We start from the raw sequence: 26538 nt of genomic DNA, 5'->3' as shown, positions 1-26538 counted from the left end.
AGCATCCCGCCTACCTCATGCACGCCTCCTGTACCAGGACTCATGTTTATGGGCTGCACCTGAGAGTGGGTGCCTGGAGAGGTGGAGGAAGCCCACAATGCACCTGGTCTATTGCACTCGGGCCACTCTTGTCATTCTTGTGCCCTCCCTTGCAGGCCTTCCCGCTGACGTCAACACCCCTGAGCAGCCCGGTGTACTGCCTGCGCTTCACCACCAAGCATCTCTATGCGGCGCTGTCTTACAACCTTCATGTCCTGGACTTTCAAAACCCGTGACAGGCAGGGCCACCCCCGCTGTGGGCCAGGGAAGCCAGCTACTCAGGGACCTCTTGCTTGGAGGGTGCAGTGATAATGCTCCCCACCCATGCCTGTGCTCCCAGACCTGCAACCACAGAGCTTGAGCACTTAAGCCAAAGGATGCTGACTCCTGGGACTCTGGGGTTACCCAGAGACACAGTCCTTCCCAAGAACCAGTTGGAGAGAAGAGACTTGCTGCTTTGGGAGAGTGAAGCTGAACCCACAGGGTCTTGCTTTCCTGTCGGCCAGAGAAGGATCTGGCCTGGAGAGGCACCCCCGCCCGCACCTCACCCCTTCATAGAGCCATGATAGCTTCAGTGAGGTGAGGTGCTCCGGCCTTCCCAGCGGTCCCTCTGCCCTTTCCCTGGAACGAGAGTGTGGCTGCTGGCACCGCCGCCTCCGCCTCCTCAGAGCCCACCTTTGGCCAAGCTGTTGGGGCTGGGGACTCATTCCTGGGGCACTGGGGCCAGGTCTCCCTTTGAAACTGGGAAAGGATAAAGGGAACCCAGCAGTTTAGAGTGATCCCTCAGCCTGCCCAGCTTCAGGCCATCTGTTGAGCCGTGCTACAGTATTCATTTTTGTAAAAATAAAGCTTAATTGTTCAAAGATCTGGTTCCTGACTTGCTGGGGAGGCCCAAGGGAGAGGGGACAACAGATTCAATGTGGAGATGTCCATGCTGGGAAGGTAAGACCAGCCTCAGGGCTCACTGTTGCAAAGAACAGAGGTTCCCTTTTTTTTTTTTTTCCAGGAAACCCTCTCATTGACCACCCACCCATTTGGCCGTGGAAGGTCCCTGGGTAGAGAAAGAAGTGTCGCCACCAGCAGCTTCTCTGGGATTAGGAGCAGACAGAGTGGACGAGGGCAACCTTCCCACAGTGACTCAGAACTTTACTCAGGAGAGAAGACCGTGATGCAGGGCTAGTTCTTACAGAGCCGGTAGCGCTCCGGAGGAGAAGAGGCTGCCCTGTGCCGGAAAGGCCAGGCTATGAGTCTTGCAGGTGACAGAGGAGCTCACTCACCCTCCGTGCTGGAGGGGCAGGTTCGGGTCCACTACTGGGTCTTACAGTCCCCATCACTGTGGGCCATCTTTACCTTCTTCAGCTCCTTCTGCAGCTCTGACTCGGCCGCCAGGACTTCCTTTGGCTTCTGGTACTGTACATGGGGCCAGAAAGGACATAATTCAGTCACATTCAGTCAGGCCCCCCCCTCCCCCCACTTCACACACATAATCACACACACACTCAGGACCCCTTCTGATCTCTTTGTTCAAAGATGAGGAAACAGACCAACAAGGTTGAATGATTTGCTCAAGGTCACATGGCTAAGTAGGAGCAGGTCTTGAACCAGAACCCTAGTCTGTGATTTCCATCCTTCCCATCACCCTCTATCCTCTTCTAGCTGTCAGACACCTCCCTGAGCCCCCACCCTGCTCTCCCCATGCTGAAACAGATCCTGTTCTGTAGGAAGTACACCCACAGGTTAAGTCTAGAGCTGGGGACTCCTCTGGAATGGGAAGTGGGCAGGGAAAGAGGGAAGCTCTCCCTGACAGTGACTAAGACGTCTGGGAGAATCTTACGGAGATGATCAGGGTGCAGTTGGCATAAGCAAAGCTCAGCAAAGAATCATCCAGAGGTAGCTGGTATCTGTCCAGATCAGTAATGGAGAACTTCTTGTAGTACCTGTGGGGACAAAAAGAGGTCATGGGCACACCCAACAAGGTGACTCCAGCCATGTGGCATCAGGCCCTGTACTGCTAAGCTTTTCCATTGTCCTCTCACACTTCCAAAGCCAGAGAGGAGAAGCCAGTTGGAACACCAGTGTTTTGGAGCTTATCGGCCTTGGGAAGGAAGGAATGAAAGGCCCTGTGGCCAGTCCAGCAGAAGAGCAGAACTGGTCATGATTCCTTGACTAACCAGGGATTAGTGACTCACACTTCAGGTTTAGGACTACCAAGACAAATATGCAGATAGCTCGAGCAAGCCAGCCCTTCTCTGAATCCCAAAAAATGGACCGTGCGTACTAACCAGGGACAGAATAAAGACAGCTAGGGCAATCTCCCGAAGCTGGGGATGACAGTTGCCATTTACATGCAACTTCCAGAGAAGACCTCAGCTACCTTTTCCTTCGTTGGGGCTCCTATGGCCTTACTAGCTGACTCTCCTTGTAGGCCAGAGAGGGAAGGACATCACAGGAGAAAGCCCCCTGACAGGCCAAACCATGGAGCTTTCAGGGAAGCTGTTTCTGCGGCTCTGGACTACTTTGCTGGCACAGGTCAGGACTGACGGTCCTTCTCCTGGCCTGGTGCTTATCACACCAGAGCACAAAGAACGGCCTACTCACTTCTAGCAATAGGCCCTTTTGGCATTTTCCTTGGAAATATAGCTAGGCTCTGGTCAGTGGCTGCCAGACCTGTCACCCAGCACAGCATCACAGCTGCTGCCAGGACGTGTGGGTTGGGAAGGGAAACGCTGCAGGCAGGTACAAACACTCAAGTGAGGGCCCTGGGGAGGACGGGGCTTTTAATACTTCAGAGGAGCCTGGTCCTTGTGGTGACAGCTACCTTGAGTCCACTTCAAAAGCCCTGATGCCCTGGGGACTCAGCGAGTTGACATCAATGTAGCACTTCTGCCCCACTCTCCCTGCCCAAATCCCTTAGTTTAGCAGCGGCTCTTCAGGGCCCCTCTCCTCCCAGGTTCCCGCTCCCACCAAGGTGCTGGGACCCAGCAGGAAAAGATTGTTTACTTAAAGGTTGACAGTTCAAAAGGAGTGGGGGCTGGGAGGGCCTAATGGCACCATAGGCTTGCTTTATTTTCCAAAGCTCTGCCCCAGGGAAAGGTGATCCATCTGCCTGCGAACTGGAGTGGAATGCCGGCCTCATCCTCTTCCTAGCCAGCCCAGGCTGAGGCCTTTTCCTGGGGCCCTCGGTCTGGCCAGCAAAGGTGGCAGACACTGATAATAGGGGGGAGTCAAAGGTTAAACAGCAAAGATTAGATGAACACAAAGGCTTGTTAGGAAGTGTTAACATCTTCCTTGCAAATATACACAGAAACAGAACTGGGTGAGAAGCAGCTCAGGCACATGCAGCCCAGCCGAACCCAAGGGGCTTGTGCAAGGCTTTGCCCTGCAGACTAGCACCGGGACATCCTTTCTGCGGCCCTGCCTGGTGGGACAGGGACACTCCTGTGCGTCCTCAGAGGGGCACTCAAGCTACCTTCCCCAGGCGGGGCGATGGGACCAGGAAAAATCCCGGAGCTTGGCTCATGGCAATGGCAACAAGATCTAAGGGAGCTGAAAGTGTGTGGCTTGCCGCCGCCTCTGTCCTGTATCCACCATCTTTCACGAGATTAGGGGAATGGAAGCAGTGGGTCTGGAAACAGCTTTGTTTTGAGTCTATTCTAAAGGGTTTAGTTTATTAGTTGAAGTTAAAAATTTTTTTCCTTAGAAGCTCCTGACGGGCAGTGTTCAAGGGAGTATGGGGCATCTCTCCTTGAGGAGCAGCCCCCAGCCCGTTCCCTGACCTTGGGTTTGCCGTAAGAGGAGCGGCATTTGACTTTCTCACCAGCACCTGGACTAGAAGAGACCAGAGACCACTGTACTTCTGCAGAAGCCACAATACTTAGACTCGGGCAGCAAACATTTCTTAGGCATCAGCTGTGTCCCAGGCCCTAAGCTGTGAGCCTCCGGATTTTAAGATGAAGAAACAAGGCCGTGTGCTGCCTGGAGACCAGGCTGCATTTCTGTTAAAAAGTCAAACTCAATAGCAGGTGGCTCCTGGGCTTTCTGTAGATGCCCCAACATCCCTCCCCATTTTCATCTCCCTTCTTTGTTCTCAGTCTCAGCCACACAGAGGTGACATTAATACTCAACCTGTGCCAGGCACTGTGCTGCACACTGAGTCCTCAAAACAACCTTCTAAGGTTTGTGACTATCTCTACACTCCTCCCTTACAGAAGAGGAAACCGAGGCACATGAAAGCTAGGTTTCTTGCCCAAGACCTAAAACCGGTACATGGAGACCATCTAAGAACAAGTGATAGTCCCCCAAGTCTGACCCTCCATCTTTCCACATTCCCACTTCCAAGTAACGGACCTGGTCTAAGTTCCCTGCACCTGTCCAAGGAGGGGGCAGATATGGGAGGGGGGCTCCAGGGGTCCAGCCACCCTGCAGGTCTCCGAGCACTCTCTCTGACACACAGTGGTTTTCTTTCTGAATCTCAGAGGTGTTCAAAAGACAGGTGGGAGCAAAGGCTCTCGGGAGGGAGGCCATTTAGCCTTGAGTCACAGTTTCTTCCTCCTCAAATAAAGGAGCTGTCCTAGATAAATTTGAAGTCTGCTGGTGCCAGTCCAACAGGCTGGAATGGGCCAACTTTCTTCACGTGTGTCCAAGGACAGCTCCTGGCCATTTGTACATTTCAGAAATGCCCTACCACACCCCATCACTCCCTTCCCACTGTATCACCTCCCCCATTCCCAGTCTTTTCCCAACTCATTCTCCCTTGCAGTGAACTGAGAAAGGGCACAGGCCAGGTCTTCAGAGACAGATACTGGAGGACAAGGCCACTGGACAGTCATATGGGCCACACCTCCGGGAGGCACCCTGCACAACTGCAAGCAGGGCTGGAGAATAGTCAAGAGAAGACTCCAGTCAGTCCAGTCCTTAGAAAATCAGTCTCCAGTCAGTCCAGTCCTTAGAAAATCTTTCTTTCTTAAACATCAAGGCTCTGGGCAAACTGTTCAGCAGCCCCTCCTGGAGGGTCACAATACACATTCACAAACTAAAGGCTCTCAAAAATCCTACCGAAGAAAAGGTGGTTTATTCCAGAGTTTCCTAAACTTATTTGAGCACAGAATCCTTTTTCTAGCAATGTCTATTAACACTTCCTCCAGTGTTAGTATCACCGATGTCAAATCAGTCAAACTCCCTTCACATTGGAATTTCCAAAGGACTGCTGAGGACCTGTTTAAGACTGGCCATTTGTACATACACATTTTCATCAAAATCTTCAATCTGTGAGGTAGGCATAAGTATTCACCCGTGATGGATGAGGAAACCTTGCCAAATACTATAATATATGGCAGGGGCCAGGTTTAAGCTGCCATCCTCCTATTCCAGCACCCTGGCTCATTCCACTTACAGCTGCCGGCTTCTAGGCTAAGGCTAAGAACCTTCTTTCTGCACAGACTCCCTTCCCAGGCACAGACAGTGCTGCACCGGGGCCTGGAAAAGCACTCTCTTCCTTCCCACACCAACACCTGGCCAAGGACATGATGCACTGGAATCCATCCCTTCAAGTAGCCAGCCCAGTTCTTCTGGCACAAGGCAGGTATGGACAAAGGAGCCCTGGGCTTCGTTAGTGACCACATTCCAGAATATGAGAACTGGGGCAGGCACAGACTCTCCCAGAGAGGGATGCCACGGTGTAGTGGAAACGGCAGGTGCCTGGGCACTGAGACTGAGCCTAAATTTACCTTCTGGCAAGTCAGTCCATCAAGCTGATTTTGCAGATACACTTACATAATTGTTAATATATAACACAAGAATAAAAATATGTACCCTGCCAACATCCAGGCGATAAGATAATCAGAGAACAGATTTTAAAAAGTATTCTGAGAAGGTTCAACATTGCTCAAAGAAACAGCCATTAAGTTCTGTTTAGTTAGTTGTAAGAAAGGTATAGGATTCTTTACTACTCCAGGTAGAAGTTGAAAATGCCACTAAACTCAGGACTAAGGGTTTAGCGATCCCTCTTGCCTACCTCCCAGCAGAGGGACCTGAGGAAGGCTGAGCTGAGCCAGGCTGGGCCACTGGAGCAATGGTTAGTGTTGGCTCCAAAGGGGGCACCGACAAACGCATCTTCCCTCCAATCCCTGGCCCCGCCCCTTCGGAGGCACTACTCCACCCATCAGTTAAAAAATGTCCCCCCTTCCTTGAGCCCTGAAGTGGGCCTCCAGCCATGGAGCTCCTGGCCAACAGCGCCACCTATGGCTGCATACGCACAGGAGAGGGGGCCCAGAGGATCTGTCCTCAGATGAATTTTTTGGTGAGCCAGCTAGCCTCTCTCTCCTCATTCCCTGGTAATCACATTTCTGCCTGATATCTGTATTCGACAGTGACCTCTGGGGGACAAAAGGGAGGCAGCAGCCAGCTCCGCAAACTGCTGGGCTGCAGATTCAAGTGCTATCAGAAGCACTTTTGTTCCCTGTTTGGACCCGAGGCCTCCTACGCCAGGGAATGCTTGCTGAAGTACGGAGTTTGTTTTCCTAAAGGCAATTTCTCTGCTGTCTGAAATTGCTAAATTCCACTTTAGGCACTGACTCCTGTTAATGATGAGAACAATAACGGGAATAAAGTGCCTTTTGTCTGAGGGCTTCAAAGTGCTTTATAAACGCAAACCCTTATTATTATGACTTTATATTTATAGACAAGGCCCACTGCAGGGGCTACTGGCTGCATGTACAGCAATAATCCTGAAATTAATTCATTCATCTCCACCCCTTCCCTGTCCCCTTAACCCTGCCAAAGTGATAGGGTGGAGGTTTGGGGGGGTCAAAAGAAATAGGCAGGACCTAGGGCTGCACTGGGGGAGCCCAGGAACCATGCTGCTTCCCTGTGGGCCTGTGGACCCGAGGGATTTGAAAGGGAGGCTGGCACCACACCATCTGAGAAAATGGACTAGATCCAGCCCATGGATCCAGAGGTCAAGGTCACAATAACCTTACAACAGAAGCTCTTAAGATCATAAGTTAATAACCAGGTGATTCCCTCATCTCATTCATTCAGAAAACATTGACTGAGCCCCAGTACATGCCAGGTATTAGACCAGACACTTGTTCAGTGTCCCTGCCGTGATGGAGCTGATTCCATTATTACAGCTGGTCCTGGAGAGAGGAAACCCTTTCGCATTCATTGTCTGCTGGGGTTTTAGTGAAGCCCTTCTCCTTCCCTACGTCCCTCCCTCAGCTGAAGAAAGAGGCTTCTCTGCAGGAGCACGCGAGCACCCCCCCCCCCCCCAGGGAAGGGAGCAGTCTGAGCCCTAACCCAGGTCCAACCCCAGCCCACCCTGCTCAAACACAGGACTGTCAACCAGGCTACTTACTTTTTGTTGGTTGTTCTGACAACAACACAGCGCTCCTTCTGGTCCACACAGACACTGTAGACTTCCTTGGGGTAGGGCAGGTTTCGTATCCGCCACTGGAAACACATCTTGGTGTCCTTGCGCATGAAGATGGGCTGCAGAAGGCAAACCCAACTCCCGGACTGTTCTTGAGGGTAGGAAGGGATGCCTCCCTTCCCCCAAATCTCCGCCTACAGGCACAATGGGAGCCCCTCAGCCCCGCTCAGCTCCCTCTGATGCTCCTATCGCTGTGACAGGCCAGGCCTTAAGCCCTTGCCCTGGGGTGACCACGTCAAAAACCTCTGGGCATTCATTCAGGCAAACACGTCTAGAGCACTGTGCCAGGTGGGCACACTGGAGATGAGAGGTGAACAAGCCATGGTCCCTTTCTTTCAGGGCTGGGACCCACTCCCCACTCGACTCCCCTCCCAGACGCCTGAGAGAGAAACATACATTGGCATTGCTTTCCTTGATGAGTTCAGGCCCCAGGTCGCCTGCTCCGTGGGGTGCTGGCTCTCCCACCTCAATCCGCCACTGGCCCAAGGCTCCCAGGGCGCTTTTCACACGCCACTTCCTTACTGAGGAGAGAAAGAAGCAATGGAATTATGGGGGAGAAAGGCTCTGCTCTTTTTTGCTGAATCATCAACATCACACTAGGCAGGTGGAACAGGATAAAAGTGGGAGCTACAGGCTCCTTTGCACTGGCTTTTTGAGCAGGGACCTCCCAGACTCTGAAATCTCAGTGGAGCATTTCAACATTAGATAACCTATAAAATTCATATCATGAGTGCCCAGACAAAAGGAACTGGAATATAGCTCTGTAAGAAGCCACATGGAGATAAGAAACCCCAGTTGTGGCTACCAGAAAGGGGAAGATGGGAGGGTTAGGAAAAGGGTTAACTACTGGTAATTGGGAAAATTTGAATCCCAAAATGTGTGAGTTGACATGCATTCTTCCTCTCTAAAAATGCGCAAAGGAAAAATGAATTAAGAGGGTGAAACTGAGAGGCAGATTTGTCTCACGATTCAGAAAATCCAAATGTAGTCCGGACAACATGGCTCAGTTCAGGATCAACTTATGAACCAGGAGATCACGGTTCGATTCCCAGACAGGCCACATGCTCAGGCTGCGGGCTTAATCCCCAGCTGGGGGTGTGCAGGAGGCAGCCAATCAATGCTTCTCTCTCATCATTGATGTTTCCATCTCACTCTCCCTCTCCTTCCCTCTCTGAAATCAATAAAAATATTTTTTTTAAAAAGGAAGTCCAAATGTAGATCTTTATATAGAAGATATAGCATGATTTTTGTATGAAGCAGAATCATCCTTTTATAATACAATGCAAACAGCTATCTCTAATTTACCTTGTTTTACAAGCCAGGTGTTTGCATAAAGCTTTTTTTTTTTTTTTTTTTCAAGTAATGAACATAAATTATGGAAATTGTAAGTGAAAAAATTAGTGCAATGGACATTACCTGGAAAGCCCTGCTGGGAACCCTAGTCATCAGGGCTGCAGTCATGGGCATCCCATCTATCCCCCCAGGGGGCCCCTCTGGAGCTGGCGTCCCTCTGCTCCTTCCCTTCCTGCCGCAGTGGGGTGCACTCCAGCCTGGCCAGCAGCCTCCCTAAAGCTGTTGTCAGGAGCTCAGCAGCTCAAGAAGGACCAGGGACTGTGGCAGCTGTTCCAGGGAGCTGCTCTTTCTGGGCGGGGGGACGAGAGCTATAGTCGGATTCTCCAAAGCAGGGAAGCGGTGGGTTTCTCTGAGACTTTGAGCAGCTGTGCCAAACCAAAACACCCTCACTGCTCTAAGTAAGGCACGCAAGCTGCACACAAAAGTGTGCTGTAAAATTAGAATTTCCCCTTGAATATGTGCTTTTACAAGGTCTGCTGCATTCTGCGGTATGATTTTATTATGTCTCAGGGCCAAAAATTCTCCCTAGAAACACATTTCCAAGTTTATAATGAAAATTAATATGGAAGAGTAAAACTTGGAAATATGCTTTATAGGCAGTTTTTTTTTTTTTTTCACACAAATACTTCTACTCTTTTAAGTGAATGGACTGTGACCGGGAGTATATCCAAATCTATTCATGTAATACAGAACCTCGCTTAACTGGAAGCCAGCCTCCTGGGGCCTCTGTCACAGTCACAAACTCAGAAGTGACAAATGCCTCCGAGCAGCAGCTTCTTGTGACAAGACCTACACACCTCACTCTGTTCTGTAGGAAAGATCACTCCTGGATTCTCCCCCAGACTATGTATATAAAATGCTACGTGCAGAACAGGGCAGGAAATGGTTTTCCCAGGCACATCGGCAATAGCATGAGGGGACAGCTCACATCAGGGGGCAGTGTCAGAACTACAAAGCACGTGGGACCATTTAGTGTGAGGGCAAAGAAGCACCCTTGGACCCCGAGGGCATCGCTACATAATGAAATACAGACATCACAGATCTTAAATGGGGAGGTTCCCTCAGAAAGCAGCTAGTCCAGTGCCTGTGGCTCTAAAATGAGAAATAGTGTTTCTTCCCTTGCCACCACTCTCCAGGGGACAGAGTATGGGGGATTATCAATGCTCGGAGAGATAAACTAACTTGTAAAGCCAAAGCTAAAAGTCAGGTCCCCTAACTCCAAGTCCAGATTTTGAATCATTAATAAAAGGCTAAATTATAGTCTATAAATGGTCAATAAGCTTGTATAATATTTTAAAAGGCTCCATTTTGTTTAAAGTATTTCTACTCTTTTTACACTGTAGCCTCCAAAGGAAAAGCTTTGCTTACTTGAAATATAATTTATGGGGAGTCCCTGGAGCTAGACAGGTGAGGTGCTTCTCTAGTCACGGGCCTTGTTAAATCATCTGGCCTAACGCTTGAGAACCTGTGTGGCCAAGAGCCGCAATTCTGACTCCAGGATTCTGCACAGGAGCCTTCCCAAGGAGCACACTAAGGAGAAGGAAAATCAGCTACTCAGTTCTTTACCACAGACCTTAAAAGCCACTCAGGTCACAGGAATTTAGTATCTTTGGCTATTTTATCTTTTAACAAAAAAACAAAAACAAAAAATATTGGAATTAAATTCTGTTAGAATGCAGAAGAAAGTCTTCCTACTCATTCCCATATAAGATTCAATAAACGACTGTCCTTATTGTTTTCCCCCACGGACGTGGGCGTGAATGCACGCGTGCACATCCACACTGTCATCCACACGGTCTTTCTCGTCCTGTCTTTGTTCCTGAACTCAAGGACAGCTCCTGCGGCAGCAGAAGACTGTTTCCACCTGCCGTCACGCTGATTTGATTATATGTTAAACCCAAACTGGTGTGTGCAAGGCTGCTCCTTGGGACGCTGTCAGATCTTCCCGGCTGAGCCAGGGCATCCTTGGGAAGGAGACTGTGGCTGACCCTGTGAAGGGTCTGACGGGGATAGATGAAGGAAGCAGCGCCGGGGGCTTTCTCCTAAGTCAGCAGGAAGCAGGCGGACGCCCCAGGCTGCTGGCTGAGAGGAGGCCCATCGCTCAGGTGGGCTGGAGAGTGGAGGTCCTGAAGGCCTCTTTCCCCAGAGCTACAGCCCTGGCCCATTTCCAACGTGGATAATTGCATTCTCCCTTCCTAAATGCTCCCCGCAGCTCACACTGGCTGCAGGATTCTTCTTTTCTGCCTTAAAACACTGCAACATTGCTCTGTGGCTATTAAACAGCTGCCACGTCCTGTCCCCGAGGAGGCTGAAGGGAATCGAGTGGGTCATTTATAAAGCTGGTGAAGTGCTTGGGAATGAAAGTGCTCAATATCCTCCCACTGCAGCCTGGGGTGGTTAGGCTGGCGGTCAAATACCAAAGCAGATTAGGCCGGTAATCCGAATGTAATCGTTGGGAGATGGCCTGCCCTTCAGCCTCTCCCCCCCCTCCCCCCAGCATGCTGTGCTCTTCTGGGGCTGGTTTGATGTTAAACCCAAACTGGTGTGTGCAAGTTTGGGTTTAACATCAAACATCATTGTGGGCCTCCAGGTTTTTCCTCTGTGGCTACATGCCGCATTCACGGTGGGGGTAGGAATGGACAGCACTGACAGGGCAGAAAAAATATGACACCAACTGGAAGAGCGCTGACCTAGACGGGTGCACCACTGGCAAGTCTTCCTCTGCAAATTCCTTTCTGGGTTTTCCTAGCAGAAAACCACTTTGGCCAATTATCAAATGTATACAATTAGCTTGAAAAATGGAAACTGCTGCCATTTATGGCCACAAAAACCCTGTCCATATTCTACTTCATAGAATGCACAAGTAAAAGTCAGCTCAGACCCTGGGAGCATTTATATTTAAAAGTTAATAATGAGGCCTCTGGTTTGGCTCAGTGGGTAGAGCATCGGCCTGCAGACTAAAGGGTTCCCGGGTTTGATTCTGGCGAAGGGCACATGCTGGTTTGCAGGCTCGATCCCCAGTAGGGGGCGTGCAGGAGACAGCCTATCAACGATCCTCTGTCATCACTGATGTTTCTTTCTCTCTCCCTCTCTGAAATCAATAAAAATATTTTTTTTAAAAAAAGTTAATAATGAGCAGTATTTTGCAAGGGCAGCGGGTGAGGGTGGGGTGGAGTGGGGTGGGGGAAGGTAGAGCTGGGTAAGAAAAGGACCAGCTGCTCAGAGCCCAGTGGTTCTCTCTGCCCATCTCTGTCCTGCTCTCACCAGCCCCTCCCAGGTTATTCTGAGGAAGCAAAATTTAGTAAGAAGCAAACAAAACAGGATGAAATATTCTCACTCCCAACAGGATGTTGTTGAGAACTAAAGCATTGGCTCTTAATCAGACAGACCTCGTTTAAATCCTGGCTCAGAAGCTAACCAGCTACATGATTCTCAACACGGTGCTTAACCTCTTACAAGTCCCCACCCCCTTTCTAACTGTATAATGAGGACAACAGGATCTCCTTCCGTGGGCTGTAACGGGGATGGCTGCATGAGATAATTCACACAAAGCACTTAGCGTGGTACCAATAGCAGCTATGGTATTAATGTCATTATTAGGTCAACTTTAGCCAAACAATGTTCTCTGATGAACATCCATTTCTGCTTTTAAGAAAAAGGAATTTGGGGGACACCATCTATCCTCTACTTTCCAAGAGAAGTGACAGGTTAATGTGGGATGCTAGTAATGAAAAAACCTAGACTTTTTTCTTTTTTTTTCATTTTAAGTTCATGTCCAAGCACAACTAAAAGGCCTGGGTTTTCTTTGTTTGTTTGTTCGTTTGTTTGTTTTTACAGCAGCTGTAGCTGCTTGATTTGCGCTGTATGGAGAAGAGAGGTGCCGCTGGGGGTTGGGGGAGAGGAGCTGGAACTAGTCTCTAGCCTGGTGATGGTGGTGGTTAGCCCACGTGAGCTCCGCTTTCATAAGCTCGCCCCTGTTAGGCATTCCAAGGCTGTCACCCCCGGGGAGTGCTATAAATTACAATGCATTGTGAGGATATTACTACTGTATTGGTTTCCACCAAATCAGTGTCATATGCTAAACACATCAAGATTTTTAATAGCACCAGACTAAACCAATTGGGACTAGAGCCCAAGCAGCTCATAATAAGGAGGGATCAACACTTCACTCTGTGACTGAACATGCGCAGGACACACATTTTCAGACTGGAGACTAAGAGAATGCAAACCAGTGTAATCTGTATTGTCGGTTCTGGACATTTATGAGCTGTCAGAAAAAGGGAAAAAGAAATTCCCTCACCAATACTACCTGTCGATCAGTCCCAGGAAGAAATTAAAGTCAAGAATAATGACAAGAAAATAGCCCAGTTCATGATTCCATCATTGGTCTTAGCATTTCAGGTAGAACTTAATAAAGAGACTAACTCCCAATGCTGACAGCCGCAGGCCCTGGGTCAAAGAACCAGCCACCTCGCTCTGGGAAGTGAGTTAATGCTGATGTATAGACCTGGGAACAGTGAACGGACAAATCAAATAATTCCCAGAAATCCAAGCTGGAGCCTCTATTCATGAGCCTATTCTTATAGGAAAAGAGCTACAGAAACACAAGGTACAATGCTACAAATTACCATTTCTACCCCCTTCTTCCTTTGATTCATTCTCCAAGGTAACTGTCATATTTAATAGAGCTAACTCTGAGGCAAAGTCAGAAGCTGCTGCCTCTGATATTTGCTTGTTTATAGTGTGGCCTCAAAAAACAAGAAAAAAAACAACAACAAACAAAAACACACCAAAAACTGTAGTGACAAACACTATCCGGCCTACAAGGTTTGCCTCCAGTTTCACCTTTTCTAAAGTTTTTCCCAACAGATTCCCCACATCCCCATTCCCACCTGAGAAAGACCACTCACGCTGTCATTTGCTTTGGGCTGAAGGGTCAACCGAACTCCCACTCCACCTCTGGTGCCCAGCCCCGACCTCAGATTACTCTCAGGAACAACGTTGCTTCAGAGGCCTGTCTCCTGGCTTCTCCATGTGGTGCAGGGCCCCACCTCAGCCTCAGGCGAGGTGTGTGCGTGGGTCATCCCAAGCGTCCCTATGGGCCCGCTGGGAGACCCTGCCACTTACCAAGCAGTTCACTTGTCTTCTCGTCATATTCTTCGGCCATTTCCTTCCCGTCTGGGAACAAATAGTGCACCTTCCTTCTCCCTGAGCACAAAGCAGAGCGTGCCTTACTCCCGAGCCTCCTCTTGCCTTGTCCCTTACAGACCCAGGGGTCTCCCTGGGAAGCACCAACAGCCCTGGGCTTATTGAGAAGCCCCCGCCCCAGGGCCTCCCACTCGCTGCCAAACATCAGCCATCATTACTCTGAGATATGTCCTGGGACTCTCTTCCTTCTTGAAGATTCCTGTCAATGTATCTTTGATCTGCTGTTTCCTCTACCAGCAATAGCTCCATCTGGTAAGCTTCTCCTTGATCTTCAAAACCCAGCTCAACTATCACACCCACTGGGAAGTCCTCCTAAACGATCACCCCGGCCACCTTGGCAAAATTTGCTTCCTTGTTTGTGCCTGTCTAATGCTTTATTTATATCCATGGAGGAGAATATGCATAGGGTGTGATAGGTTTAAAAGCATCTATCTCCCCAGGAATGATAGCATATTTATCTTTCTCTCCTCAGTCTCTAAAACCAAACTTGTATTCTCGGGATATTAAAGCGGGCTTCCCACTAAGTACTCCCTCTAACCATGCCGTCATTGTGCCTTCTTTTGCACACCTGTAGGCCATTCCTATCACACAGCCACACAATGTTAGTCCCATGTGTTTCCTTTTTAAAAAAACACACTTTGATTGTTTTCAGAGAGGAAAGGACAGGGGGAGAAAGATAGAAACATCAATGATGAGAGAGAATCATTGACCCGATGCCTCCTGCATGTCCTCTACTGAAGATTGAGCCTGCAGCCCAGGCATGTGCCCTTGACTGGAATCAAACCAGGGACCCTTCAGTCAGCAGGCCGATGCTCTATCCACTGAGCCAAACCAGCTAGGGCCCATGTGTTTTCTTTTTTTCTTTTTTCCTATAAATATATTTTATTGATTTTTTACAGAGAGGAGGAGAGAGGGATAGAGAGCTAGAAACGTCAATAAGAGAGAAACATCGACCAGCTACCTCTTGCACACCCCCTACTGGGGATGTGCCCGCAACCAATGTAAATGCCCTTGACCGGAATCGAACCTGGGACCTTTCAGTCCGCAGACCAACGCTCTATCCACTGAGCCAAATCGGTTTCGGCCCATGTGTTTTCTTTATAGCATTTACCTTAGTTATGATTTTATAATACATCTGTGTGAATGTGTCTTCTGTGTCTTCTACTAGATAAAATGGGTTTATCCCCCAGCCTATGGCTTCCCTGGTACCAAGCACAGTACCTGGCATATAGAAGGAGCTCAGGTAAATATTGACTGAAAGAATGGATGAGCCGAAACTGATTTGGCTCAATGGATAGAGCATCGGCTTGGGGACTGATGGGTCCCGGGTTCGATTCCGGTCAAGGACATGTACCTTGGTTGCGGGCATATCCCCAGTAGGGGGTGTGCAAGAGGCAGCTGATCGATGACTCTCTCTCATCGATGTTTCTAACTATCTCTCTCCCTTCCTCTCTGTAAAAAATCAATAAAATATATTAAAAAAAAAAAAAAAAGAGTGGATGAATAGTGATTCACCTTTCACTGAAACAATGAAAGAACCCAAGGGAGTATCCTATCCTGTCTCTTCCATCAATGTAGTGTAATCACGGCATTTCTGTAAAAGTGGCTATGCCTTCCCCCTTTTTTACAGATGGGTAACTGGATATAGGTAGACTCTTCAGTGAGACTAATAACTGAGAATTAATGCCCACTAGGCAGGTCCAACATACATTTGATGAGTAAGAGCCCCAAGGCCCTTAACCAAACGTGCAATTGTATCCTATCTACCAAGTCTTTTTTTTCTGTTCAATTCACTCCTCTGGGACACTGTTCTCTAGTTGTTCCTAATGTGATATATTCTGGGGAAACTCACCCCCCAAGTTTGCATATCTTTCAGCAGGCCTCTAGGTCACTCCATCCTCAATCTTTTGGATGGCTCAAAGAGCTGGGAGGAGTCTTTCTGTCAGGAGTTGTACAAGGAGTGGCCTGTGAGTAGCTGAGGGTGTCTGGCCTAGAGTCCAGTCTTCAGTCCAGAAAGAATACAGTGCTTACTACTGGCCAGATACTTTATGTTTTTTGTTTGCATTTAATTCTCATTTAATAATCCTATGGGCCCCATTACCTGTATTTCACAAATGAGGAAAATTGAGGCTTAAAGGTCATACAACTTGTCCAAGGTCATAAAGCTAGGACATGATGGGTCCAGGCTTAAACTCACTTGAGGCCTAAGTCCATGCTCCAATAACCATAATAGGATAATGTTTATGGCTTTAAAATATTTTTAAGGTTAACACCATTTACTGGTCATTTGCTAGTGAATTACCTCTTTATGCCTTAGCCTATTTTACTTACTAATCTTTTTCTTACTAATCTAATTGAGCTTTGTATATATTAACCATGTGCCATATATATTAGCCATGTGTCAGATATGCTGCAAATATTGTTTCAATTGCCTTTTAACTTTGTTTTAAAGTGAGTTTCCCCAAACAAAAGGGCTTAATTTTTATACAGCCAACTATATTTCCTTTGTGGTTACTACCCATGAATTGCACTTAGAATATCCCTCTTTACCCAAAGATTTTTTTGAATATTTATTCTAACACAGAATGAAATTATTATATAGATATGTATATATGTACGTTGATATAACATTTTTAAGTACATTGGCATATTTTGTTTAAAAGAAATAGTCAAAACCGGTTTGGCTCAGTGGACAGAGCATCAGCCTGCGGACTGAAAGGTCCCGGATTCGATTCTGGTCAAGGACATGTACCTTGGTTGCGCGCACATCCCCAGTGGGGGGTGTGCAGGAGGCAGCTGATCGATGATTCTCTCTCATCGATGTTTCTAACTATCCCTCTCTCTTCCTCTCTGTAAAAAATATCAATAAAATATATATTTTTTAAAATCTGTGAGTGGTCCTGCTGGTGTGGCAAGAGAGGTCACTGGTTCGATTCCTCGTCAGGGCACATACCCGGGTTGCGGGCTCGATGTCTTTTTCTATCTGCACCAATAAACACCTTCACACATAGTACCTCAATGCTGTTTATAACAAGCAAATGAGCAGCTGATTTTAATTTCTATGCTTCCCTGATTGGCCTGTGGATGTGAGTCCCCAGTTGGTAACCTAAAAGCTACAGCAATTTAGACCTAACTCATTTTGGCTACCAGGAAGGGACCTTGAAGTACCAGGAGGGCCTGCACTGGCCAATCCGGGAGTGAAAGTCAGGATTCCGTACACCTGCGCCCATCTCTTCCAGGCACAGCCCCAGGCCCCGGCTGTCTCCCCTAAAGACTCAGGGAACGTTCAGAGGTTCACTTACAAACATTACAACCAGAAAGCACCTCAGAGATAAGGGGGAGCCCATCCAGCTCATTTGACCGATGAGGAAATTGAGGTCCAAACAAGTACAGAGAACAACTAGAGAGTTGGGTGATTTAATGGCAGAATCGTACCTACAATCCAGGTCTCCCGCCCTTCCAAGGCACCAGGCTGCCTGCCTTCCTCAATAGAACCCACGACTGAGGTTCTTGGGGTCCCAGGTCAGTTGTACCGCTGTCTGGTTGGGGCATCTGGGGCTGGTCTAAAACCTCCTTGGATCAGTTTCCTCTCCTGTCAAATGGGGTGAAAATGTAACAGCCTTTAGGGACAGCGGTGCGGATCAAATGCCATAATGAATGTGAAAGGAATTATGTTTATTTATTAGTAACACAATAAATATACAGGACACCAGGGGGTGTCCGGAGATGCGCGTTCCAGTTACGTCATCTCTCTGGACCTCAGTTTCCTCATCTGCAAATGTGGGACCCGGCTTGGGTGGCGGCCGCGACGCTCTCCGCTCTGGCCCCGGGCCGAGGCCCTCCCCGGGACGCGAGCGCGGGGGCCGGACCCGGGGGAGAGCGAGGGGACCCGCGGGGCGCCTCGGATTACCGTCCTGCAGCAGCGCCGTCTTCTCGGCCGCCCGCAGGCTCTCCAGCCAGCCAGTCACCGCCATCTTCCCGCCGCCGAGCCCTGCGTCCGGCCGCTACCATGACGACCGGCCCGCCCAGGGTCACTTCCGGGTGACCCGGAAGCGGTTCTGGCCATTTTCCTTTCTTCTCTTCCCCCCCCCACCCCCCCATCATCCTCTCTCATTGGCTGCCCTGCTAAGTAAGTAGAAGTTTACTCTAGCTCAACCCCCGGGTGGTTTGCTGGGCCTGAAGCGGACCCTGCCCCGGGCCGAACCCTGGCAGTGGGGCGGGTCCTCAGGGCGAGGTCCGGGCCAGTCACCCCTCTTATGGCCTCCAGCTGGGATGGCCCCCGAGCTCGCTCCAGCTGCGACCGCAGCGGACGCCCACACCTGCCGGAGCCTCCCCCCCCAGCTGTGAGGCTGAGATTCCGCGGCCCGGAAGGCGCTGCGCACCTGCTGTCGCTGTGCCCGGTCTCCCCGCACCTGCGGGGCTGAGCACCGCCGTGCGGAGCAGCCTGCGACCCGGGCAGGTGCGCCCAGGGCGTTCGTTCCCCGTCTTCCTAACTTCCCGCCCGCACATCGCACCCCCAGATTTTCCTCTGCGGGCCAGTGATGTGGGGGAGAGAAATATTATGTAGCGTTTGTGCCGGCTTCCACCCAATCTCCACTCCTCTTGGGAGCCCAAGCCCTTCCTAAAGATACAGCTCCATTTCCTAACTTGGCATCCCCTTAGGGAAACCCCGTTGGGACACAGCCGGGCAGACACTGCACTGAGTCTTTATCCCTCTGAGGAATGATACTATTTAGTGCCCCCCACCCCCAAAAAAAAGTTCCCCCAAAAGTTTCATTTATCTCCGCGATTTCCTCCAATTCTCTGACTTTGAAAGAGGTAGGTTAAGCCACTGAAGTTCAAATGGGTTTGGGGAGACCCTGGAGAACTGGGCTACTGCCCCCAAGGCCTGGTCAGTAGAGATCCCACCTCCATAGTCAAAGGAGTTGGGGAATCCCAGTTCTCGGTTTCTACATGACAGCTGCCCTGATCAACCCTCAAACAGAAAGGCCAGGATCCAGCCATACCTCAATGGACCCCAGGGGCATCTTGAAGGCATTTCCCAAGCGGAAGAAAAGCCTTGCCAATCCGTCATCAAAAGCACTTGCAAAGATTCCCAAGAGGGAAGACGAAGAAGAAGCAAGAGGTGAGGGAACCCAATCTCAGAAACCTCAATGTTCACGGCCAGAGCAGATAGAGCTGACTCTGCCTGCCCAGGGCCTGCAGGTTGGCTTATGCCCGCCTTGCAGTAAGCTTGGTCCCAGGTCTTTGACAGACCACCTGCTGTTATCTTCCACTCCACCCTGAGACCGCCATTAATCAGAAAGTACTCTCTAGTCCCTAAGGAAATGACCAGCAGAATCCTTTGCTCTCCAGGAGGTTCCCTGCAGTGTGTGTGTGGGGAGGGGGGGGGGGGCCAGAGTGAGGGGAGCAGAAATCCATCTCAGGCCCCTAGAGTTAAAAAGTATTTTGTAGCCCAATTGATAAATAGATGGCAAAACCTTACATGGGGTGGGAAGGAAGGATCTATCAGAGTGTGCGGCCTATAAGATATATATGTCTTGTGCCTGGTACACGGTAGGTATCTATGAATACTTGTTGAAAGAAATGAACAGAGTGGTTTATGGAATGCCTACAATGTGCCAGACGCTTCTAGTTTTCCTCGTACGTGATGACACATGAGGAAATTAACTGTGTGCTTGTGGTGGAACCCTCAGAGGACAGGTTGCCTGAATGGAAGAAAAGTGATTGTTTGGGGGTAGGAGGCCCTAATGGGATCGTTCGGATCAGGTCTGAAGTTCTGACAATTAGGCACACGGACGCCTCCTCCACAGAGTGGCTGAGCTCCCTACAGGCCCATGTCGTGCCCACTGGCATTGGGCGAGCCCGGGCAGAACTCTTTGAGAAGCAGATTGTCCAACACGGTGGCCAGATATGCTGCGCCCAGGCCCCGGGGGTCACTCACATCGTGGTGGATGACGGCATGGACTGCGAGCGAGCCCTTCGCCTCCTCAGACTGCCCCGGCTGCCCCCCGGGGCCCAGCTGGTAAAGTCGGCCTGGCTGAGCCTGTGCCTGCAGGAGAGAAGGCTGGTGGACACCGCAGGATTCAGCATCTTCATCCCCAACAGGTGGGCTGATCCCAGTCTTTCCTCAAATGTTTTCTGGCAGCATCTTGAGCCCTTCCTTTGGGTTATTAAAAATAACTCTCATTGTCTTAATGGAATACATTAGAAAACCAGTGTTTCTGAGGAGAGGACTGAGAGCAGAGTTAGGGTGAGACCTTTGGTGTCTTAACATCCCATCCCCATCCCTGCAGGTACCTGGACCAACCACAGCCCAGTGAGGCAGACCAAGACTCTTCTACCAGAGCTTGTGAGGCTCTGCTCACGGCACCCCTCTCTCCTCCTCCTCCTCCCGCTAGACCTGTATCTCCTCCCTGGAGGATAGAGGAAGCTCCAGACGCCCCGGCCCAGGTAAGGAGCCTTTCAGCTCACTTTCCCTGGAACCTGGATCATAGAAACAGGGACAGCCTAGTGGTTGTTCAGAAAGTCCGGGGCCCCTGAGGGAGGAAGCCATTTAGCTCTTCCCAGCACTCATCACTCCTATATTTGCCCACATGCCACTGGGCACCCTAGAGTTGGACCAAGAAGTCAAGTGGAACACGTCCCCAAACTTAAGGAAACCAAGTCAGACGCAGAAGACACAGCCTAATTCTTGGGTCTCACTGGGAGACTCAACCCCCACCTTTGAGGAGCATTCCCGGGGGCATGAATTCACTGTCTCCTCTTCTTCCTTACCTCAAGCCTGGCTCTGATGATGACACCAGTGATGGGGAAGAGACCCGAGTGAGCGCAGCTGATTTGGAAGCCCTGATCAGTGGCCGCTACCCTACCCCTGCTGAGGGAGATGGTGAGCCTAGCCCAGCCCCCGAGGGTCTGAATAAGTGGGTCTGTGCACAGCCTTCAAGTCAAAAGGCGACCAACCACAACGCCCACATCACAGAGAAGCTGGAAGTGCTGGCCAAAGCCTACGGTGTCCAGGGAGACAAGTGGAGGGCCCTGGGCTACGCCAAGGCCATCAACGCCCTCAAGAGCTTCCACAAGCCCGTCACCTCATACCAGGTACGTGGGGGCTAGGGCGGGAGTGCAGAGAGGTGGGATGTGGTCTTCTCTTTGCTGGTGAGAGGTTGGTGGAGGCACTGGCCACAAGTGGGGATCAGGTGGAATGGTTAAGATTTTATGGGAATCACACAAAAGAAAAAAAATGGGGGGACTGATGAAAGCAGTTCGGCAAAATCTTGATAATTGTAGAAGCTGGGTATTGGTTGCTTGGGGATTTGTTACACAGTTCTCTCTACTTTGGAATTTTTTCCATAATAAAGTTTTTAAGACGTTTAGACTCTGGAGGCCAACAGAGCAATGTTTGAATTCTGTTTTCCATCATTCACTAATGGTGTGACTTCAGGCAAGTTACTTAAACCCACTGAGTGTCAGTTTCTTCGCTCGCTCGGAAGAAGAAACTAAGAAAAGTAACACGTCCAGTGTTCTGAGGACTAAATGAGATGATCTCTGTGGTGCACAACCCGCCGCCACACAGTAAACGTTGGCTCTCTATTGTGATGATGACGACTAGTGTCACCATTATTGCCTTTTTTTCTACTTCCTGTGCTGATCTCCATCCCTCTGGGAAGCAAAAGACAACTTAACCTTCCCATTCCATCCAAACCTCTCATCTCCAGTTGTGCCCAAGCTTTACATAGTAGCCATTAATTGCCATCTGGCCGACTGGCTTTTACTGACATCTGCTAAAGGAGTCAGCTTCCCCGCCCTCTGGCCCTGCCCATCCCGTCTTCTCACTCTTTTTTCCTGCCTCTGCCAACCCCTTCCTCCAGGAAGCCTGCAGCATCCCTGGGGTCGGGAAGCGGATGGCCGAGAAGGTCCTGGAGATTCTAGAGAGCGGGCACCTGCGGAAGCTGGACCACATCAGCGACAGCGTGCCTGTCTTGGAACTCTTCTCCAATATCTGGGGAGCTGGGACCAAGACCGCCCAGATGTGGTACCAACAGGTCATCCCTTGCCCCAGGCTCCTCTCAGTTCTGCTGTGTCTCAGAGCTCCTGAACTACAGTTCTCTTACCCTGCGCTCTGATGGGCATGAATCCAGACTATAGGGACCAGGACTCATGTAGACCCCGCTCCCAGCTCCCAGAACTGCCCTGTGGCTTGGTATACTTGAGGCATTTATCTGTGGCAGAGACGAGAAGTCTGTTTCTCTGTCTCAGACCAGCAAGGGCCTTTCTGAAGAGGCCAGGCCTCAGGGTGAGTATCCAGAGCAGTGGTTCCCGAACCTGGCTTGTCCAGACTCACCCCTAGACCAACAGAATCATGTTTGAGGCTTGTGGCAGGGCCCCTCCTGCCTTCCCCGAGCCCACTGATTAGAGAGACCCAACAGCTCCCGGGGGGTCCTGCCTCAGGTCTTCCTTGGAGTCTGGGTGAGGGGAGCCTTGTGTGCGCTCACTCACTGCCTCTGCATTGGTCCTGGAGCCTCATGGTGCCCCAACCGGCTTCTTTTCTCCAGGGTTTCCGGAGCTTAGAAGACATCCGCAATGAGGCCTCCCTGACTACCCAGCAGGCCATTGGCCTGAAGCATTACGATGACTTTCTGGAACGCATGCCCAGGGAGGAGGCTGCCGAGATTGAGCAGACAGTAAGCAAGGGTCTCAGAGCAGTGAGCAGAGCCAGGCCCTGCTGGAAGGTCAGGGCCAAGAACTGGTCCCTCAGCCGGGGAGCCTAACAGGCAGAGGAAGCTGTGGGCCACAGAGGTTAGGATCAGGGTGGAAAGAGCGAGTCAAGACTAAAGCTCTGGTAGGGAACTACTTAAGGATATTGGGATTTGAACTACTAGGTTAGGCTGGGTCAAGGCAGAGGTTCTTAGCATTTGTGATTTACAAACTTCTTTGAGAACCTGGTGAAAACATTCTCTCGAGAAGTTGTACAAACGTACAGCGTTTTATGTCTCTTTCCAGACGTACGGACTTTCTGAAGCCCCTTTGTGGGTTAGAGGTGGTGAAGAAGCCCAGTGCAAGTAGGACTAAGTTTGGGGTTAGAAGAAAGCTAGATCAAGAAATGAGTTAAGGTTTGGCCTGAATCAGGAGTAAGTTTTCTTAGTATTGGATGCTTTTATTTTATTTTTAAATATATTTTATTGATTTTTTTTTACAGAGAGGAAGGGAAAGAGATAGAGAACAAGAAACATCAGTGAGAGAGAAACATCGACCAGCTGCCTCCTGCACACCCCCCACCGGGGATGTGCCCGCAACCAATGTACATGCCCTTGACCGGAATCAAACCCGGGACCCTTCAGTCCTCAGACCGACGCTCTACCACTGAGCCAAACCGGTTTCGGCAGTATTGGATGCTTTTAGTTAAGATTCAAGGTTGCCCTAGAAATAAGGTTTGGCCGAGATTAGGGTTTGGCCTAGAGGTTTGGTCTATGACTGGCGTTGGGATTAGGAGCTGGTTCTGTGGACAAGGTTTGCTTCCTTTGGTCTAGGACGCTGCTAGCGTAGAACCCCAGGGGAACTCTACGGACAGCTTAGTTGGAATCACTGCCAGCTCCTCTCCAGGCCCCAGGAATCTGAGGCCGGCCCCTTTGTTCCCCCGTCACCAGGCCTGGTGTCAGTGATGACACCGTCACTCAGCCACGGTGTCCAGGCAAGGAGAATGCCCCAGTGAGCCTCCGGCCTCCTGCCCACCTTGCCAGCTCCCCATTGAAGGCTCCAGCCTGGGGAGTTTTTGATGGGATTACCCGCCCTGGGCCTCCTCCTGTCTTCTTTGGAGGCTCCAGAGGGAGTGAGGGATTAGCAGAGCCCCTTGTCAGCAGAATTGAGGTGTCAGGGTTGAGGGTATTCAGGGCCCCAGAAACCTCAGTATCCTGGGGCGGAGGCGGGAGGCCATCTGCATATGAAAGGCCTTAGTGTCTCTGGGTAGCCGCTAATGGGCTTATCCCTCTCAATGAGGGATGAGCCTTCAGTTGACAGTCTCCTCTGTCACAGCTCACTCCTCACCCGTCCCATTCCTCCGAGTGAGGATGTGAACATTGGCTCAGATTTGTCTTCCTTTCTCCCTTTACCTCCTTCCCCTCCCCTCCCTTTCCCTCCCTTCCCCTTCTCCCCTCCCCTGCATCACAGGTGTAGCTCTATTTCTGGCCTCCTCTCTCCTCCTCTCATCACAGATGTGGTTTTATTTCTGGGTTCCATTTTCCCCAGGCTTGGCTCCAGAACACCCTGCCAGCCACCTGTTCAGGCCTCAAGCCCCAACTCACACGCTATGCATATCATACTAAATCCATAGATTACACACACACACACACACACACACACACACACACACACCCGGCTGCTGAGACCTGGCTGAGGGCGCTCAGGGCCTGGCCTTTTGTCCTACGTGGGTTTCACAGACCTGCGTTGTGAAGGGCGCATGGGTTGGGGAGGGACTACCTGTGTGTCTGCTCTGAAGGAGCCCGAAGGGAAGATCAGTTCTCTCCCTCAGAGTCTCTTTCTCAGGCTGCCTCCCGGGTCGAGCGCATCCTAGTGAAACTAGGGAACTGCTGCTCCCAGGGAATATCTCTGGCCCCTGTTCCCCGGGGCCCGTTCCCTACGGCCTTGTTCTCGCACCAGGGATTGGCTTGGGGCATCAGCGGGGAGGCCCCTGTGCGGACACAGGAGGAGCTCCTTGAGGAGCTTAAGGTCCACAGCCCCTCAGCCCTCGCTGCCTTTCCCAGGTCCGGGAATCGGCTCAGGCCTTCAGCCCTGGGCTGTTGTGTGTGGCCTGCGGTTCCTACCGACGGGGGAAAGCCACCTGCGGTGACGTGGACGTGCTGCTCACTCACCCGGACGGCCGGTCTCACCAGGGCGTCTTCGGTCGCCTCCTTGACAGCCTCCGGCAGCGAGGTACGAGCTCCACCCCCGGCTGAGTGGGCTGGCAGGGCCAGGGCGGGCGAGGCGGCCCCAGGAGGGAGAGCCCCAGTCACCATCTCTAGGCAGGAAGCAGGGCAGGTTGTTCCTGAGGATCCCCGCTGTGACCCTTTCAGGGGAGAGATGCAACAGCCCCAACCACACAGGCGCCCAGGACCACCTGCAGGTGGAGTGTCCCATCGGGTCCTCCTGTGGCAGGAGGGGAGGGTGGTGGGGGCGGGGGGAATCTCTGTGCACATTTTACAGGTGAGGAGACAGGCCCAGAGAGGGCAAGGTCACCCAGCAGATAAATGAGTCCCCTGGGACGAGAGGACCCAGGATGGTCTGGAGAGAGCTGGGAGGATGGGATGGCCCGGGCCTGGCTCCCAGCCCTCCCATCAGCCCTCCCGTGTCCGGCCAGGGTTCCTGACGGATGACTTGGTGAGCCAGGAGGAGAACGGTCAGCAGCAGAAGTACCTGGGTGTGTGCCGGCTCCCAGGACCAGGGCGCCGGCACCGACGACTGGACATCATCGTTGTGCCCTACAGCGAGTTCGCGTGCGCCCTGCTCTACTTCACCGGCTCTGCCCACTTCAACCGCTCCATGCGGGCGCTGGCCAAGACCAAGGGCATGAGCCTGTCGGAGCACGCCCTCAGCTCCGCTGTGGTGCGGGACGCCCGAGGCCTCAAGGTGGGGGCTGGCCGAGTGCTGCCCACCCCGACAGAGAGGGATGTCTTCAGGCTCCTGGGCCTGCCCTACCGAGAGCCAGCTGAGCGGGACTGGTGACCGCTGGACTACCCAGGACTCCTCTCTGGCTGAACCTCACCACTTCCATCACTGGGAAAGGGCCAGCCTGGCTCCAGGGCCTGCCCTGCCCGCCCCTGACAAGAGCAGGCTGCCTCCCAGCTGTCCTTGGTAGAAGCTTGCCGGCAGCCCATTGCCCCCCCGTTAAGCAGGAACAGGCGGCTGGTTTGAAGCCAGCTCTTGTGCTGAAGGCCCGGGCATCCCCCTCCTCTACCCTGAGGAGGGTTTGGCTGCTGGGGGTGGGAAGGGGCTGCAGGGGCAAGGCGAGCAGCTCTGGCCCAGCATTACCCAAGACCCTTTGGAGCAGGAGAATGAACCACTTCGCATACTTCCTCTTCCCACCCGCTTCCTGTGCAGCCGGAGGTGCTGGGAGAGGCGCCTCAGGCTCCGGCACAGCATGGGAAGACCCAGCGGCCCAGTAAAGTGCATTTGACCTTCAGCCTGCCTGGGGTCTGAGCTGCTGCAGCCCCTGCCTGCCTGCCTCCACCAGGTGGGCATGCAGAGGGGACTGACCGGGAGCCGGAAATGCACGTTAGCTGCTCTGCTATAGGCCAGGCCCGGCCAGCTCCTGAGCCCAGAGGACATGGTGACGTGGAAAGGGAGAACTCAGGGAGTCAGGCAGTTGGGGTGCCTGCCTTCCCATCAGCATCTCCTGCGGGTCCCGCCCTGGAACAGGCTCTGGGAACATGAACGAAGACTAGCCTGGTTGGCGTGGCTCAGTGATTGGGCGTCAACCTATGAACCTGGAAGTCATGGTTCTATTCATCGCCGGG

At 51.4% G+C, this 26538-nt stretch overlaps 3 protein-coding genes across 13 annotated transcripts in view; 2 read left to right on the top strand and 1 right to left on the bottom strand.

The window, feature by feature from the left end:
• Positions 1-902, top strand: part of FBXW4 (F-box and WD repeat domain containing 4) — a 75836-nt gene extending 74934 nt beyond the window's left edge. For all 6 annotated transcript variants that reach the window (XM_036437897.2, XM_036437896.2, XM_036437898.2 and 3 more), the window contains one exon: positions 156-902. In XM_036437897.2, coding sequence (XP_036293790.1) covers positions 156-168 — 13 coding nt within the window. In that variant the 3' untranslated portion in view covers positions 169-902. The remainder of the gene's footprint in view (positions 1-155) is intronic.
• Positions 732-18070, bottom strand: DPCD (deleted in primary ciliary dyskinesia homolog (mouse)). 3 transcript variants are annotated; one of them, XM_045582029.1, is made up of 7 exons: positions 17940-18003; positions 13949-14029; positions 7865-7989; positions 7394-7527; positions 1874-1976; positions 1390-1449; positions 732-1261 (listed from the first exon to the last, which is right to left on the bottom strand). In XM_045582029.1, the coding sequence occupies exons 1-7, from the start codon at positions 18001-18003 to the stop codon at positions 1223-1225; spliced, it is 606 nt and encodes a 201-aa protein (XP_045437985.1). In that variant the 3' UTR covers positions 732-1222. The 3 variants fall into 3 exon arrangements, with proteins under 3 accessions (XP_045437985.1, XP_036293847.1, XP_036293848.1); XM_036437954.2 differs by having other exon boundaries at positions 732-1449; positions 17940-18070; XM_036437955.2 differs by lacking the exon at positions 13949-14029 and having other exon boundaries at positions 732-1449; positions 17940-18053.
• POLL (DNA polymerase lambda) lies at positions 18037-26204 on the top strand. 4 transcript variants are annotated; one of them, XM_036437857.2, is made up of 9 exons: positions 18037-18158; positions 19014-19154; positions 19843-20137; positions 20326-20482; positions 20813-21130; positions 21901-22074; positions 22585-22713; positions 24790-24958; positions 25383-26204. In XM_036437857.2, exons 2-9 carry the CDS (start codon positions 19040-19042, stop codon positions 25745-25747), a joined length of 1722 nt encoding a protein of 573 aa, XP_036293750.1. In that variant the 5' UTR covers positions 18037-18158; positions 19014-19039; the 3' UTR covers positions 25748-26204. The 4 variants fall into 4 exon arrangements, with proteins under 4 accessions (XP_036293750.1, XP_036293749.1, XP_036293751.1 ...); XM_036437856.2 differs by having other exon boundaries at positions 18038-18158; positions 18969-19154; XM_036437858.2 differs by lacking the exon at positions 18037-18158 and adding an exon at positions 18243-18488.
• Positions 26205-26538: the final 334 nt, after the last annotated feature.

The sequence above is a fragment of the Pipistrellus kuhlii genome, unplaced genomic scaffold, assembly GCF_014108245.1.
Source record: "Pipistrellus kuhlii isolate mPipKuh1 unplaced genomic scaffold, mPipKuh1.p scaffold_m20_p_15, whole genome shotgun sequence".
Lineage (NCBI taxonomy): Eukaryota > Metazoa > Chordata > Mammalia > Chiroptera > Vespertilionidae > Pipistrellus > Pipistrellus kuhlii.
Note: the sequence above shows the minus strand (reverse complement) of the source record. Positions and strands in the feature narration are given on the sequence as shown.